At 35.6% G+C, this 13,471-nt stretch overlaps 2 protein-coding genes across 2 annotated transcripts; one reads left to right on the forward strand and one right to left on the reverse strand.

Annotated features, from left to right (window-relative positions):
• Positions 1–4,361: 4,361 nt before the first annotated feature.
• On the reverse strand, positions 4,362–5,933 carry LOC148788841 (VQ motif-containing protein 9-like). Its single transcript, XM_088879159.1, has one exon. It carries the CDS (start codon positions 5,712–5,714, stop codon positions 4,683–4,685), a length of 1,032 nt encoding a protein of 343 aa, XP_088735285.1. The 5' UTR covers positions 5,715–5,933; the 3' UTR covers positions 4,362–4,682.
• A 2,832-nt stretch (positions 5,934–8,765) lies between these two features.
• On the forward strand, positions 8,766–13,163 carry COX6B (cytochrome C oxidase 6B). The gene is made up of 5 exons (XM_011075905.3): positions 8,766–8,938; positions 11,819–12,133; positions 12,240–12,322; positions 12,412–12,493; positions 12,856–13,163. The coding sequence occupies exons 1-5, from the start codon at positions 8,897–8,899 to the stop codon at positions 12,907–12,909; spliced, it is 576 nt and encodes a 191-aa protein (XP_011074207.1). The 5' UTR covers positions 8,766–8,896; the 3' UTR covers positions 12,910–13,163.
• Positions 13,164–13,471: the final 308 nt, after the last annotated feature.

The following is a 13,471-nucleotide window of genomic DNA, read 5'->3' on the forward strand; positions in this document are numbered from 1 at the left end:
CAAGAATTAATGTGCAACCTAATTGATGATGCTGCAAAACTGAATTCCACATTAGCATAATATGCACTAAATGATGGAAATAGAATTGGTGAAATATATCCTGATGCATATGGTTATTAATGCTAAGGCCAAGGTCAAGATCTACATGTGAATAATAAGTTTTTGCATGGCTTGGAATATATGGAGCGAATTAAAACCAATCATCTTGTAGCGATTGAGGCACGTAGTGATCTTAAGGCGGTTGAGGCACATAGTAATCTTGAGACGTATACGCTATAGAAGGACCAGTTATATCTAGCCCAACATCATAACGTTCAACTGAATCAATAAACATTCAGGTAGAACTTTTTCTTTGTCTGTGGGATGCGATAGGGGCATTATCGGATGACATTATAATTTGTTGTGGCTGATATATTAGGACTTTCTTGATAATTTGTATTCCTTGTATGAATCGGAATACCAATTAGTTGTACCATTCAATATCTAGTAGTGTAGATTGGCAAAATGCTTCAAGGACATTTACCTCTTTACTCTAAAGAATGTAGGAAAATTTATTGAACTCAACTCTTCTAATTTGACAAGTGGACCCATATATAAGGAAAATTCTTAGTGTGTAAAAAACACAATTATAGATTACGTTAATATATAAACGGTATCGATCAATCACATCACTACAATGCTGATTTTATTATTACATAATGTAGCTATAATATTTTAGAGAAAATGGAAATAAGAATGTTTTTGTTTTTCATTGCATAGATCATAGTTAGTTAAGCATTATGAATTTATATCATTATTATATAGGATAAATTGGTTAAACAATATAATCGCCATCATTTTTCTTGCAATAGATGACTTTAGTTTACGTTGGATTCTGAAATTACAAGATGGACAAATTTGACTTCAAAAGCAAGTCTAAGTTTGAAGTTTTCTTACATTTGTGAGGTAGACTTCACTCCCACTTTTCACTCCAAACTGATTTTTAAGTTTATTTGGATTAATATTGAATTTTGTATAGAAGTGTTTGCATAAATCTACCATAATGTTTGATTTTATTTTTAACTTATTTTGGGATATTTTGTGGAGATAGGAGAGAAAAACAAAGATAAATAAGTATAAATTAGAGATAATGTGTATGTTTAAATTTATTTTTGAAAATAATATAAAATAAGTATGGTATGTTTGATATTTGATAGTGGGGAGACAAAGAGTACTGTTCATTGTCAAAACATGTCTCTTTTATATATATATATATATATATATGTATAAAAGTGTATATAATTAATTATATTTTTTTAATAAAAAAATAATCAAAATACTATTTTAAAATAATGTAAAAGATACCTAAAACTTGCAAAATAAAACAAGCCAAACATGGTGTATATTTTGGCCCATGTTAAATCAAAACTAAACATAGCTTTTTTAAAAGTGCTTAATATTAGACTGTGTATAAAATATAAAAATGGTGAATATTTGAAAATAATAGTTACAATTAGACAAAATTTGATATGAAAGTGTTTGGTAAAAATGTTTGATGTATTACCAACTTATTTGTAAATTATCTGACTATTTTGGTGGATGGATAGATTTTAGTTATTAAAAACTTTTTTCTTTCTAAACTCTTTTTCTCTTTTTGTCTATAAGTATGCATGTTTGAGTACTACCTGGTTAAATTCATTACAAAATCAATATCTAAATTTAAAGATTGATCTAATATATTTATATTTCAAATCAACAAATAAGTTCAAACGAGACAAAAAAAAAAATAATACTAAAATTGAATTCAAATACAAGTGGATCAATCAATTTCATCGAAAACCGGCCGTCAAGTTAGTGTCTTTTTGGGGGTCAAACGTAAGAATAGATTACTTTTTATTAATTAAATAGTTGTGAATTCAATTGGCTCTAATGTTACTAGGGGTGCTCTGATGGGTATAGCTGTCAAAATTACCTAATTTTTTTGAATTAAAGAAAAAAAATGAAACAAGCCACCAATGTGATAAGAACATAATAAAAAGAAAGAAAAAAGGTTGGGAGTTGATGAAGAAACCATCTCATTCTCATCTGTTTGGCAAAATACATACAAGATGGGTATTGGGTAGTTGACTACAAACCAAGATATGAACCCTTTGAGTTGATAACATTGAAAGTGCACTTGTTGGCCTGTGGGACCAAAAATAATTAAAATTCAATAAGTAGCCAACTCTTTACTCAACAACTTTAAACATCTTATTTTCAGAGTTTAAGAATTTTTCCTAACAAAAATTATTCCAACACTTTCTAGCATCTTATACGCTCTCAAACATTATATAAGCTGGTTTTAAAAACTTCTAAGCTGACCCAAACACTCCCAACAACTATTCTCCAAAGCACCACAATGAAAACAGCACATCCACATCCCAGTAACAAATTGCATCAGATCTTGTGAAAATCCATTTCTTGCATAATTAGTTAAACAATCAATCCATATAGAAATGGTTCAAATGAAGAATACGAACCGAATCAAAAGTTCAAATCTGTAATCCTTACATGTTTGGTCTGGATAAGTACAGAACAGACTTGATTACGTTGCTACATTGTTAGAACTCAGATCTCATTCTTATACCGACATTTCATTTCTACCTCCCAACAACATATGAAAGCTGGGACAATCCAACTCCCTACCTTCTTGCATACCAAACAACACCGTAAGTTCAAGAAACAGTCAATAAAAGGGATCATGCATACATATTTCATACAACCAAACTGTCAATTAGTAACCAAATAGTCAACCAGGGAATCTGTTTGGCACACTTTTAGAAGTTCTAACCAGTTTACTGGGATGTAGGTATGCTAAAGGGACACAAATTGCATATTAAAGCATATTGTCCATGCATATCTTGTGTGGTTGGGCAATGGAATACTACCATTTCTTGCGAGCTTTCAGCAACACAAGTATCAGGTCTTAATTGTTCGAGAAAACTTCATCCAAGATCATCTCCTAATAACATCGCTGGGACTATACTCGTTAAATTTCATAACCTTACTGTGGTAACACCCATATATGAGCAATGACATTTGGTAGATTCCTCAGACGTCCAATGCTATGGGAAAAGGTGAATATGCTATCAGATTTTTCCCATTTCATTAAGAACCGGAAAGGTCTCTTGAATCTTTTCATTATATTTGTGGATTTCATTATAAGCAAACAAAGGTATTGATTCGATTTTCATGATCATATTACACAGTTGATCTGCAGATACCTTCTCTTTCCATCCTGACCCTCTATTCAGACTTAAATTTATTCATGCACACATACATTACCTAAAGGCTTATTTATACCACTTTTAATGCTCCAAATGGGTGAAACTGACCACTAGAAGAATTTGAGCGCTTAACTTGCAAATTCACCTAAACATCGTGATCAGCGATGCCTGGGTTTCCTGCCTCCCTCACCTCCTTAAATGATAATTCGTCTAATCCGAAAATTAACCTCTTACAGAGCCCACGTGTCTTGGGGAAAATCCACCAAGACAACATTCATGAGTTACTAAACTTGACAAGTTAATCTACAAACTGCCAATACATTTATTATTCACCATGCACACATCTGCATGAAACACATTTCCTACTTTTCAGGGACATCATGAAGCAACATCCACCTTGCTGCCAATTGTTTTAAGAAAGTAGTTTTGAGAATCCTCCACCATTAAATTATCTCTACTCCAAGAATTTTCTTATCATGATCATGCATGTATCTATGATAATAAAGCATCAATAAGATATCACCATTCACCTGGCCGTCCAATTGAAGAGGTCCTTCAACATTCCCTCATTAACCCTTAATACATATCAAATCTGAAACAACTAGCACTTCAGCAACAAGCCATTTCTTCTATGTGGTCATAGAAGTGCAATTATCCCACTCCAACAGAAAGGATCCAAAACTCTAAATTAGATAACAAACAACAAACAGAATTAGCAAAAAGCTTGTTCACATTTCAGTTATGAGACCTAAGACTTACATGGTCCAAGATACAGTGCCTAGCATGCAGTCAGGTCTTACGGAATTCCTATTAATAGCAAAAGGTAGAAGTGAAAGAATCCATTCTTTCGTGAAAAACAGACATTCAAGAAGACTACCCACAATATCATACCAGGAAAATGCCGAAAAGAAAAGGCGATACTAAAACAAAGCAGTAGCATCAATAATTGACAATGTAATCGATGCAGAATACAATTACTGTAAACTATAACAACGTGCTTCCGGCATCCAGACATCTATACATCATCCAAGTAACAATATTTATAGAAAATGAAAAACTCCACAACGCACCCACCGTATATGAAAATTAAAACTTGAGAATCTAAAGGCAAATCCATTAGAAAAATAGAGAAAAATAAATAAATTATAGGAGTTGATTGTTTACAAAATTCAATAGCTTAACAAACATGTAGAGTGGAGAAGAAGCAAGTCAAGGTTTCTCCTTTACTTTCTTCACCATTGATGTAGAGAACAACACCTAATTAACCAGCCTGACCTACATCTCTTGTACCACTATAATACACTGGTAATTTTTCAGTATTTTTGTACATCTGCAAACTACAGTTTTACCACTATAATAGCAATCTATATAATAAGAAATCAAAGAACTGTATGAAACCCTGAAAGAACTTACCTTTCTGATGCTTAGTGAAATTCCCTACATGCCCTTCCACCTTGGGCTTGGAACAGGAAGTGTCGGCGACAATGGTAGCTGCGGCAAGCCAAATTGACCAGTCGGCGAAAACAGAAAACTGGGTGATATCATACCATACGGTGACCTCGGCGACGGAGCGCATCCAAATGGCAGCGGTGACAAGGGCAGTACTGGGAAGGGAGGCGGAAAAGCAGCAGAAGAAGGCGGCTGCTGCTGCTGCTGCTGTGGCGCAACAACTGGAGGTTGCGGGGGAGGTGGTGGTGGTGCTACCCCGTTCCCCCGCGGAGAAGCAGCCGAAGAAGGGTAGGGAGAGCTCTGGAGGAAGCGCATGTAAGCAGATACCGGAGACTCCGCCGGCAGCAGCGGGGAGAAGGGCGCTCGTTGACCAAACTCGTTTTGCGACACCAGCGAATCGGGACGAGGGCCAGTTGGTGCGGGCCCGTTCCACAGAGGCGAAGGTGCAGCAGAAGAGGCAGAGCTCTGCAGGAACCGCATGTAGGCAGAGATCGGGGATTCCGCCGCAGGGTGCACGGATGGAAACGGCGGAAGGGGCGGAAAGGGTTGTGTCTGCGACTGCGGTACCGCCGGCCCCCGTTGGCCAACGTCGTACGGAGGACGAGGAGCGAGCTGGGTGAGTTGCTGAGGGCGGTTGGTAATCTGGGCAAGCGGAGGTGGGCGGATCCTCTGGAGTCGGGAACTGGGTGGCCTGGGGTGGGTAACCGGTGGAGGAGGTGTCGGGAAGCGCTCGTGCGCTGGGGAGCCCGTGAGCTTCTGAACGACGTCGCGGAAGTCATTCTTGTTAATGTTGTAGACCGGCGGCTGCTGCGATTGGAGCTGGGACTGACCCGAATTGTGTGGATTGGGGTCAAGAATTGGAGGAGTGGCGGTGGGAGGAGGGAGAGGCTTTCGGAAGGGCTTAGCGATCTTGTGGGAATTCTTGTTGACTTGTTTGAGAAACATATCTCTATTGCTGATGCCGCTGCCATTGCTGTTAGACATTGCACCGGAAGAAATGGAACCAGTGGAGTCATTCATCTTCAACACATACACAACTCTCTCTCTCTCTCTCTCTCTCTCTCTCTAGATCTCTTGAGTTTGATTCTGCTCTCTCTCTCTCTCAAGATGTTGAAAGGAAGAGAAGAAAGCCGCCTTAGGAGTTGCAGCAGTGCCGCCGGATGAAAGCGTCTCGGCCGATTTGGGAACGGGTGTCCGCCACCAGGAAGTGTACCATACGTTTTATGTGAGGTACCCTAATGGCTGTAGCTTAAGCTTGAGTTTATTTATAATAAAAATTATAAATTATAAATTATAAATTTTAAAAATATAAACTCCATTTTGAAAATATTATAATATTTCACAGTATTCACTGAACAAATTAAATTAATAAAAAAATTATGTTAATTCAATCATAAAAAAGGTTCTTCATTCTTTCATATCAAATAACAATTTTTTTTAAATATATATATATAAGTAGATATTAATAATAATATTATAAAGTTTCTTATCAATATTCTTAAAAAAACACTTAAAAAGGATTTAATGGTGTTTAAGTTAATAGTAGAAATGTATTTTGTTGTATTTGTTGTCATTATATATATATATATATATATATTATTAGACTTTTATAGATAATAACTACTTTGAAAAAGAAACGCGAATCCAAACAAGACTTTGGTACAAACAATGTGGTGATGAACTCAATTTTAGAGGTGGGGTTCCATATGATGTAGGGTGGGTCCATAGCCACTCAACACATTAGCTATGTGTGGCATTCATTTTTTGGATGATTTAATTTATATTATCTTGAGAAAATATTGGAGGCTATTAGTACCTAACCTAGTTTTTAGTTTTTTTTTAATTATTATTAGTGTTATATTAGATTGCTAATAGTTTAAGAGTATAAATTGATTTTAAGTTGAAATTTAGGTTCAGTAATTTGATATATAGATTACTCAATTTCATCAAGATGTAATGTTCAATAAGAGAAATTTTGAATAATTTTGTCGAGTTATATAACTCATAATTAATTATTGATTCACTTTTGATCGGAAATCAAATGTATGATTGGATCTAATTCGAAATTGATACAGTCCCAACAAAAGTCTGATGGTTTTTTTTTTATTTATCATTTACTTACAAAAATTAATTTTCCTTATTGGTGCCTCAAATGACAGAACTAGGATCTATTTACATTCTTATCTAGTGATGGATTACCGAATGATTACTCAACCAATGATGTCCCATTGTCTGAATATAAAATTGAGGATGATGAGAGTGAGTCTGTGACTAAAGATCCAGAGGATCCAGTGAGAACTTATCTAAATAGGAACTGAATGAGGTACCTAAGGAGGATCATCAAGAAAAGATGCAGTTTATCACTTTGTGATACCAGAAATAAATAAATATATGTTATGTGAAAAGTAAAATAATAAATTATCTCGTAGTTTATAAAGCAAATTATTTCATATTTAAACCATTGATGGGGGATAATTACTTCAACTTTGAAATACGGAAGATAATTTGTTAATTCTTTTTCTACAAGGGTATTTGCTCATTTCACATGTAAATTACATTTAACCAAGATAATCATAAAATAAAACTTCAAAAATGAATGTTATTTGGTATTCGATACAGTATTACCATATAAACAACCCTAAATTAGAGTGTTACGAAAGTGTGCTGATGATGTCCACGGCAATTTAATAAATTGTTTACTTCATTGTATCGATAGAGTGATTATATAATCCATTAGTTATTGTTTGTGAAATGATACAAGTTGCTAATAATATGGGGTAATTATATCTTACACCTCCTGATCTATGATTTCTTTGTACAAATTATCTCTGTAAAATATTTTGTATAAGGAGTTTTCGAACCCTATCAAAACTATGTAATAATTGATAGGCCTGATTTTTATTTTTTTGAGCTTGAATTGCTTCTGAAGGTTGATACCTTACAGTTTTCAACACAATCTACTGCAACTAAAGAATCTGATTGTCACAAAATGTTTCTTCTGTTAAAACTTTTTGAAACATTGATAGCTCTTTCTCCATTTATTGATGTTGTCGACATTTGACTTTTTTTTCTAGGGCATTGTGGCTCACTTTTCAAAAATTTTGAACCACAAAACAGTTGTGTTCTAAATTTTTACTCATTGAAATTTTTCCTTTTGAAAAATATAAGGGCAAATTGCAAGCGCCCTGCGTTATGGATCAGTTGTTTCAAGTCATCCTCACTTAGTACTATGTTGTAAACATTATATAAACTTTGAATATCGGATCATAATCATATTTCTCTCTGAAATTTATCCGTCTCAAAATTCTTCCATTAGGACAATTTCGTTGTAATTGTCTCCAACAATAATTGGTTTCTTGACTACATATATAGTATTGTGGAAAGTGTGGAGGAGTTGGTGGAGGAAGCGAAAGCAGGAGACATGGTGGTGCCAGTCTTCCAACGGAACTGTGGCGAATGCAAACACTGTCTGTCGCCAAAGGGCAACGCTTTTTCCAAGTTCCCTCTTGCCTTCCCGGGCGTCATGCCGGGGGACGGCACCACCAGATTTCTCCATGTTAATGGAAACCCGATCCACCATTTCTTCTTATGTGCTGAGCTTTTCGCAGTACATGATGGTTGACGTCGTTAAGATCCGTCGCGACTTTTCCATCAACAAAGCTTGCTTGTTGAGCTGTGGAGTAACCACCGGTAAGTCTGTGTTGTGCGTTTTTTATTATTATTTTCTAATTTTTTATAATAATAATAAAAAAATTCTTACTCAAATCAGATCGCATAGCAAATATAGCACATTTATCATGTAATTGATTATTTTTTTAAAATTATACATCAATCACATAATACTGTATTATGTATGTCATATAATTAATTTTAATATGATCAGACGGAATTCGAGTTAGAATTTTTCAAATAATAAACACCATTTTATATGGAAAAATAGAGCAAAGCCTATAAGTGGCAGCCGCCTGTTGACATTAGATTCAATCCGAAAAGTGAAGAGGACCAATTATATACATTAAATTTATTAGGAAACAATGTTGAATGTCCAGTCCGTGAAAGCCCATGTACTTGGTTTTGGGCCTGGAACTGCTTATCTATCTCCATCCAGCGTTGCTGTTAGTCCCTTCTCGTCTCTTTCTATTCTCTCTCTCTTCTTCGGCAGCTGAACAGTTTCTCCGCCGCCGCCCAATTTTCCTCGTTCAATGGCCGAGGTTGACGCTTCCAAGCCCCAATCCCTAGCTGAGGTATTTCGATTTCTGGACGTCTACTTGCCTTTGAGTTTTTATTGAATCTTCTTAGTTCCGTTGTTTTTAATAGATTTGATCTTTGGATATCGTATTGTGCTCGATGAAATCGTGCCGCGACCTATGAGTTTATGAATATGTCAGATTTGATTTCTGTGGCGGCGGTTTTGTTACTTTTTTGGGTGGGAGTGGGTTTGAGGGGAATGGTTTAGAGTTCTCGTTAGTGTGTATTTTTAGTCTGACTTTGCGGAAAAAATGGGGGTTGTTTGCTTAACTTTTTCGTGGGAATTTCTGCTTATATGAATAGAAGGGTCCGTAGAATGGGCCTGATATTGGATCGGGGGTTCAAGATTCGGGCATAAGACTTGGTTCTACATTTGATGGAGTATTTGTTTGAGTAAATGTGTGCCGATTTCAGAATGAGTGAATAATTCAAACCATTTTGGTTTTTCTTGTTTGTCTCTGGTACTTGTACTCGCAATTTTACTTTTTAACGTGGAAGCATTTGAATTGAAGAAATCATGTCTGATTTGCTTTTTTTCTTTTGGATTTTGCAATCTTCAGTGTGGAAAGTTTTGAAGGGAAAATGTACTTTAATAAATCTATGCAATTCATTTTGTATTGTTTTAAAACCAGTTAAAAATAGACCAAATGTTTAGCTTCACAAGTTTGGGTTGATTATGGAATACACTTGATTCTGGCGCATTCAAAATCCTGCAAAACTCTGAACCTATATATATTTTTCAATCATTAAGACAATAAAATGTACTTCAAGTTGTTACCTATATTTTTACGCATGTATGAGTAATAAACACTCACTATTTAAGCATGATCTGACAGTTTAAGTAAATTTTGTCTCCTCCAAACACAATAGTGGACATCTATGGATTCATTTTTAATAATTTTCAATTATCTTAAAAACAATAGTAACCCGTTCATCATAATCTCTGGCGCACATTCCGGACCTCCAAAACTCAAACTCATTTTTCCATACCAACTAAAACCTCCCCGAAAGCAACTTCAAACATCGTGCTAATGTTTTGCTTGTGAATGGCTTAACAAGAGATGTGATGGGTGCTATTCTCAATTGGTGGATAAACTCAATTCTTTCTGTAGCTGGTCTCTTTGCTTTCGAAATATCTAGACCTTTGCGTAGTAGTTAATGGCGCTCCTTGGCGCGAGGCACGAGAGGCGCAGCCCTCACGCCAATCGCTGCCTATGGCACGCTCTTGGGCGCCCCTTTATGAAGATGGGCCTGGGCAGCCTGGCTACTAGCTGGGCAGCCTGGGCCCATCAATTAAAAAAAAAACCCTAATAAATAAGAGAATTTTTAGCTGAAATAAATATTCTGCATGCATGATTAACCTGTTCATTCTTGCCTTTTCTTTCTTCGATTCTCTTCTTCCTTTGCGACTGCATCTTCTTCTTCATTTCTTCTCTTCTTGTTCTCTTCCATAGTAGTCTGCCGCTACTGCGTGACTGGACCTCTAGTTTTTTTTTTCTTTGTTTTAGTGTTTAGAACTTTAGACTATTACTGTTTTGATTTATTTATGTAATTGTTTGTAGACTTGTAGTCTATGATTGGGTTACTTCTTTAATTAAGTAGAATTAGATGATTGGATTTAGGCTTATTTGTTTTTTGATAAACAATTTAGGATTTATTTGAATCTTTAGGACTTTTGCTATCCTTCAATGGTTCAATATTGGTCGTTTTAATTATATGAAGTTTTGTTATGTTGAATTTGTTGTTTATCTCCTTATACATTAATGTAGTCAAAATACTACTAATTATATAAATATATAGATTATTTCTTATATTTGCGTCATCCTTCGAAAAGGCGTGCGCTGCGCCATGTGCGACTGACTACTATGATTATTGGTTATTTAAGATTTAATATTTCCATATTTGGGGCTAAAAGGATTAATTGTTTAGAGAAACTGAAGTTGATGTCAAATATCAAGGTTCGCAAGATTAAAAGGATTTTGTTAATATTTTGTGTTGTTGAAGAATTCTTCCTCAAATGGAAGCTAAGTTCTATAAGACCTCAATGAATCTATAATGCTACATTTGACCAATCTAACAGTTGGTGTAGTAAGGAAGAATATACACATAAAATGAACAGATTGTTTGCATACTAGTTTTATGCAGTGTTGTTACAGTAGACAGTGATTCTTTTACAATTTTGCCTGTTGTTGATTACCAAATGTCAACACTTCCTTCATGCTTTTGTTGGACTTGGAAAATGGTAATCTTAGCATCTACAGATTGAGGTTATTTCTTTCTGTGATACAAAGATGTGATAGGATACCAAGTTTGACTTCCGTCAAAATCATTTTCTAATCGCAGATAGGATAATATAAAATGTATCAAAACTTGGAAATCAGATTTTAGGTCAAGAAACAGTGATCTATCTGTATGGTGGCAAGAAAATGATATGAGAATATGGAGGATGAGCAAGCTGACAGTTTTAATTTAAGATTTTGATAATCTCATCTGTAGTTTAATTTCTTGATTTTGGGTCTTGTTTAGAAGTAGATATTGACATTAAGAGAAGAGGCAACACTTTGTTATAGATTATTGCCTTTCCAAATTGATTGTGACAGAATTTTATATCCACCTATTCTTTGGCCCCTGTTTTAACTCATACCATCTAAAGAAAATAATGTTGGTGCATTAAACTTTCATCATGTTTGGAAAATTTGTTATGTCAAAGGTTAGTGTAAAGGTATGGGGTAAGACTCTTGTAAATAGAAATTACCTAAACCAAGGACATTTAACGTGGAAAGTAATAAAGATGTTGCTCTCATTTTCCCTATCAATTTTCCTTATTGGAGCTTTAGTTTGTCATAGCATACTGTATCTAATTACTTGGTGTACAGCAATATTTACTGGAGGAGAAAGAAAAAAAATCAGATGTGGCTGTTCAACCTGTAGAAGAGTCTGAGGTCAAACCCTCAATAGATGCTCCTACCGAGGAAATTGTTCAGAAAACTGAGGAAAACCCAACTGTTGTTGATAGTGAAGTCGCTCCTGCTGCTACTGGAGGGGATAGTGAAACCTCTGACGTGGCTGCTGGAGATAGCAAGGAAACCAGTCCTGCCGATGCCAATCCGGCTCCCAGCGAAGAAAGCAATGACACCGCTGAATCTGAGAACACCAATAACCAGGAAGCTGAAGAGACTCCGGAGATCAAGGTTCAGCTTGACTGATCACAGCTCTCCCACTTTAGCCTTCCTGCTTGATGTCTTCACTCTATTGCTTACTCATTCTCTGCATTTCCTTTTACACTTGTACTTGCAGCTTGAGACAGCACCAGCAGATTTCCGTTTCCCAACTACTAACCAAACAAGACACTGCTTCACCAGATATATTGAGTATCATCGGTGGGTTCACTAAATTTTCTTACTCCTTTCTTCATTTGATATGTTATATGTTTCCTCCTCCAAGTTTGTCAATTTGTTTGTGTTCTCAGGTGTATTGCTGCAAAGGGTGAAGGAGCGCCTGAGTGTGACAAGTTTGCTAAATATTATCGCTCCCTCTGCCCGGGTGAATGGGTATGTTAGCATCAACTATATGGAACGATGCTTATTCATCAAAGCCAATGCACTTGACCAACCTCCCCTCCCCCCTCTAAAATAAATGAAGAATGAATATTATAAAACCAGGTCAAACAAAAATAAGTCTAGCAGACGAAGATTTGGAAATGGGTTAATAAGGAGGGTAAGTACTTAATTGAGAGTATGACGGGGCTTGTTGAAATTAATACCCCTCCCCCGTGTTCGTCATCACTCACATCATATTTAATCTCAATTATTTGTGATAAATGAGTTTCTGGGTAAAAAGAATTGAAATTATTACAAGACCTTTAGCAGTTTTCTCAACTAGCTGCGAACTTTATTGTGATGTGCTTCTGCAGATTGATAGATGGAACGAGCAAAGGGAAAATGGAACTTTTCCAGGTCCTCTGTAACTCGTACTACTGCTCAAAAGAGTCGTACATCTTCAAATCTGTCCCAAGCATAGAGCGCTTCTTCTTCTAAACAGCTGAGGAATAAAAATTAAGGCTTGTCCTTGAGAGGAATTCAAGCCTGAACTGTAACTGGTGGCCTTTTGAACCATATTGTTGCCTATCTTGTATTTACTGATAAATTTTCATCAAGTACTATACTCGTTCATGGAAAATTTTCTATAAGTTCGGAATAGATGTCACACTTTTCCATTGAACATGAGGCCTCTGTTCAAGAATATTTAAATAGACTGTTCAAGAATATTCAACATGGCACCAAAGCCTTCAGAATAAAGTCTTTCGTGGCATCAAAATGAACTTTAGATATAAAGTGAAAAATTTAGCTCTATACTTTTGCACTGCTGCATTTAAAGTATTGACACGAACGTTCAATATGTGGAAAACAATTGTACTTCAGACAATAAAATTTTGTTTTGAGATGTTTTGAGAGAATAGAGCAAGTATAATGAAAAGTTGGGTGTAACAAATATGGTTTTAAGATCTATGACAACTCAACTCTATTCAG

The sequence above is a fragment of the Sesamum indicum genome, linkage group LG3, assembly GCF_026168435.1.
Source record: "Sesamum indicum cultivar Baizhima isolate 11 linkage group LG3, ASM2616843v1, whole genome shotgun sequence".
In the NCBI taxonomy this organism is placed as follows: domain Eukaryota; kingdom Viridiplantae; phylum Streptophyta; class Magnoliopsida; order Lamiales; family Pedaliaceae; genus Sesamum; species Sesamum indicum.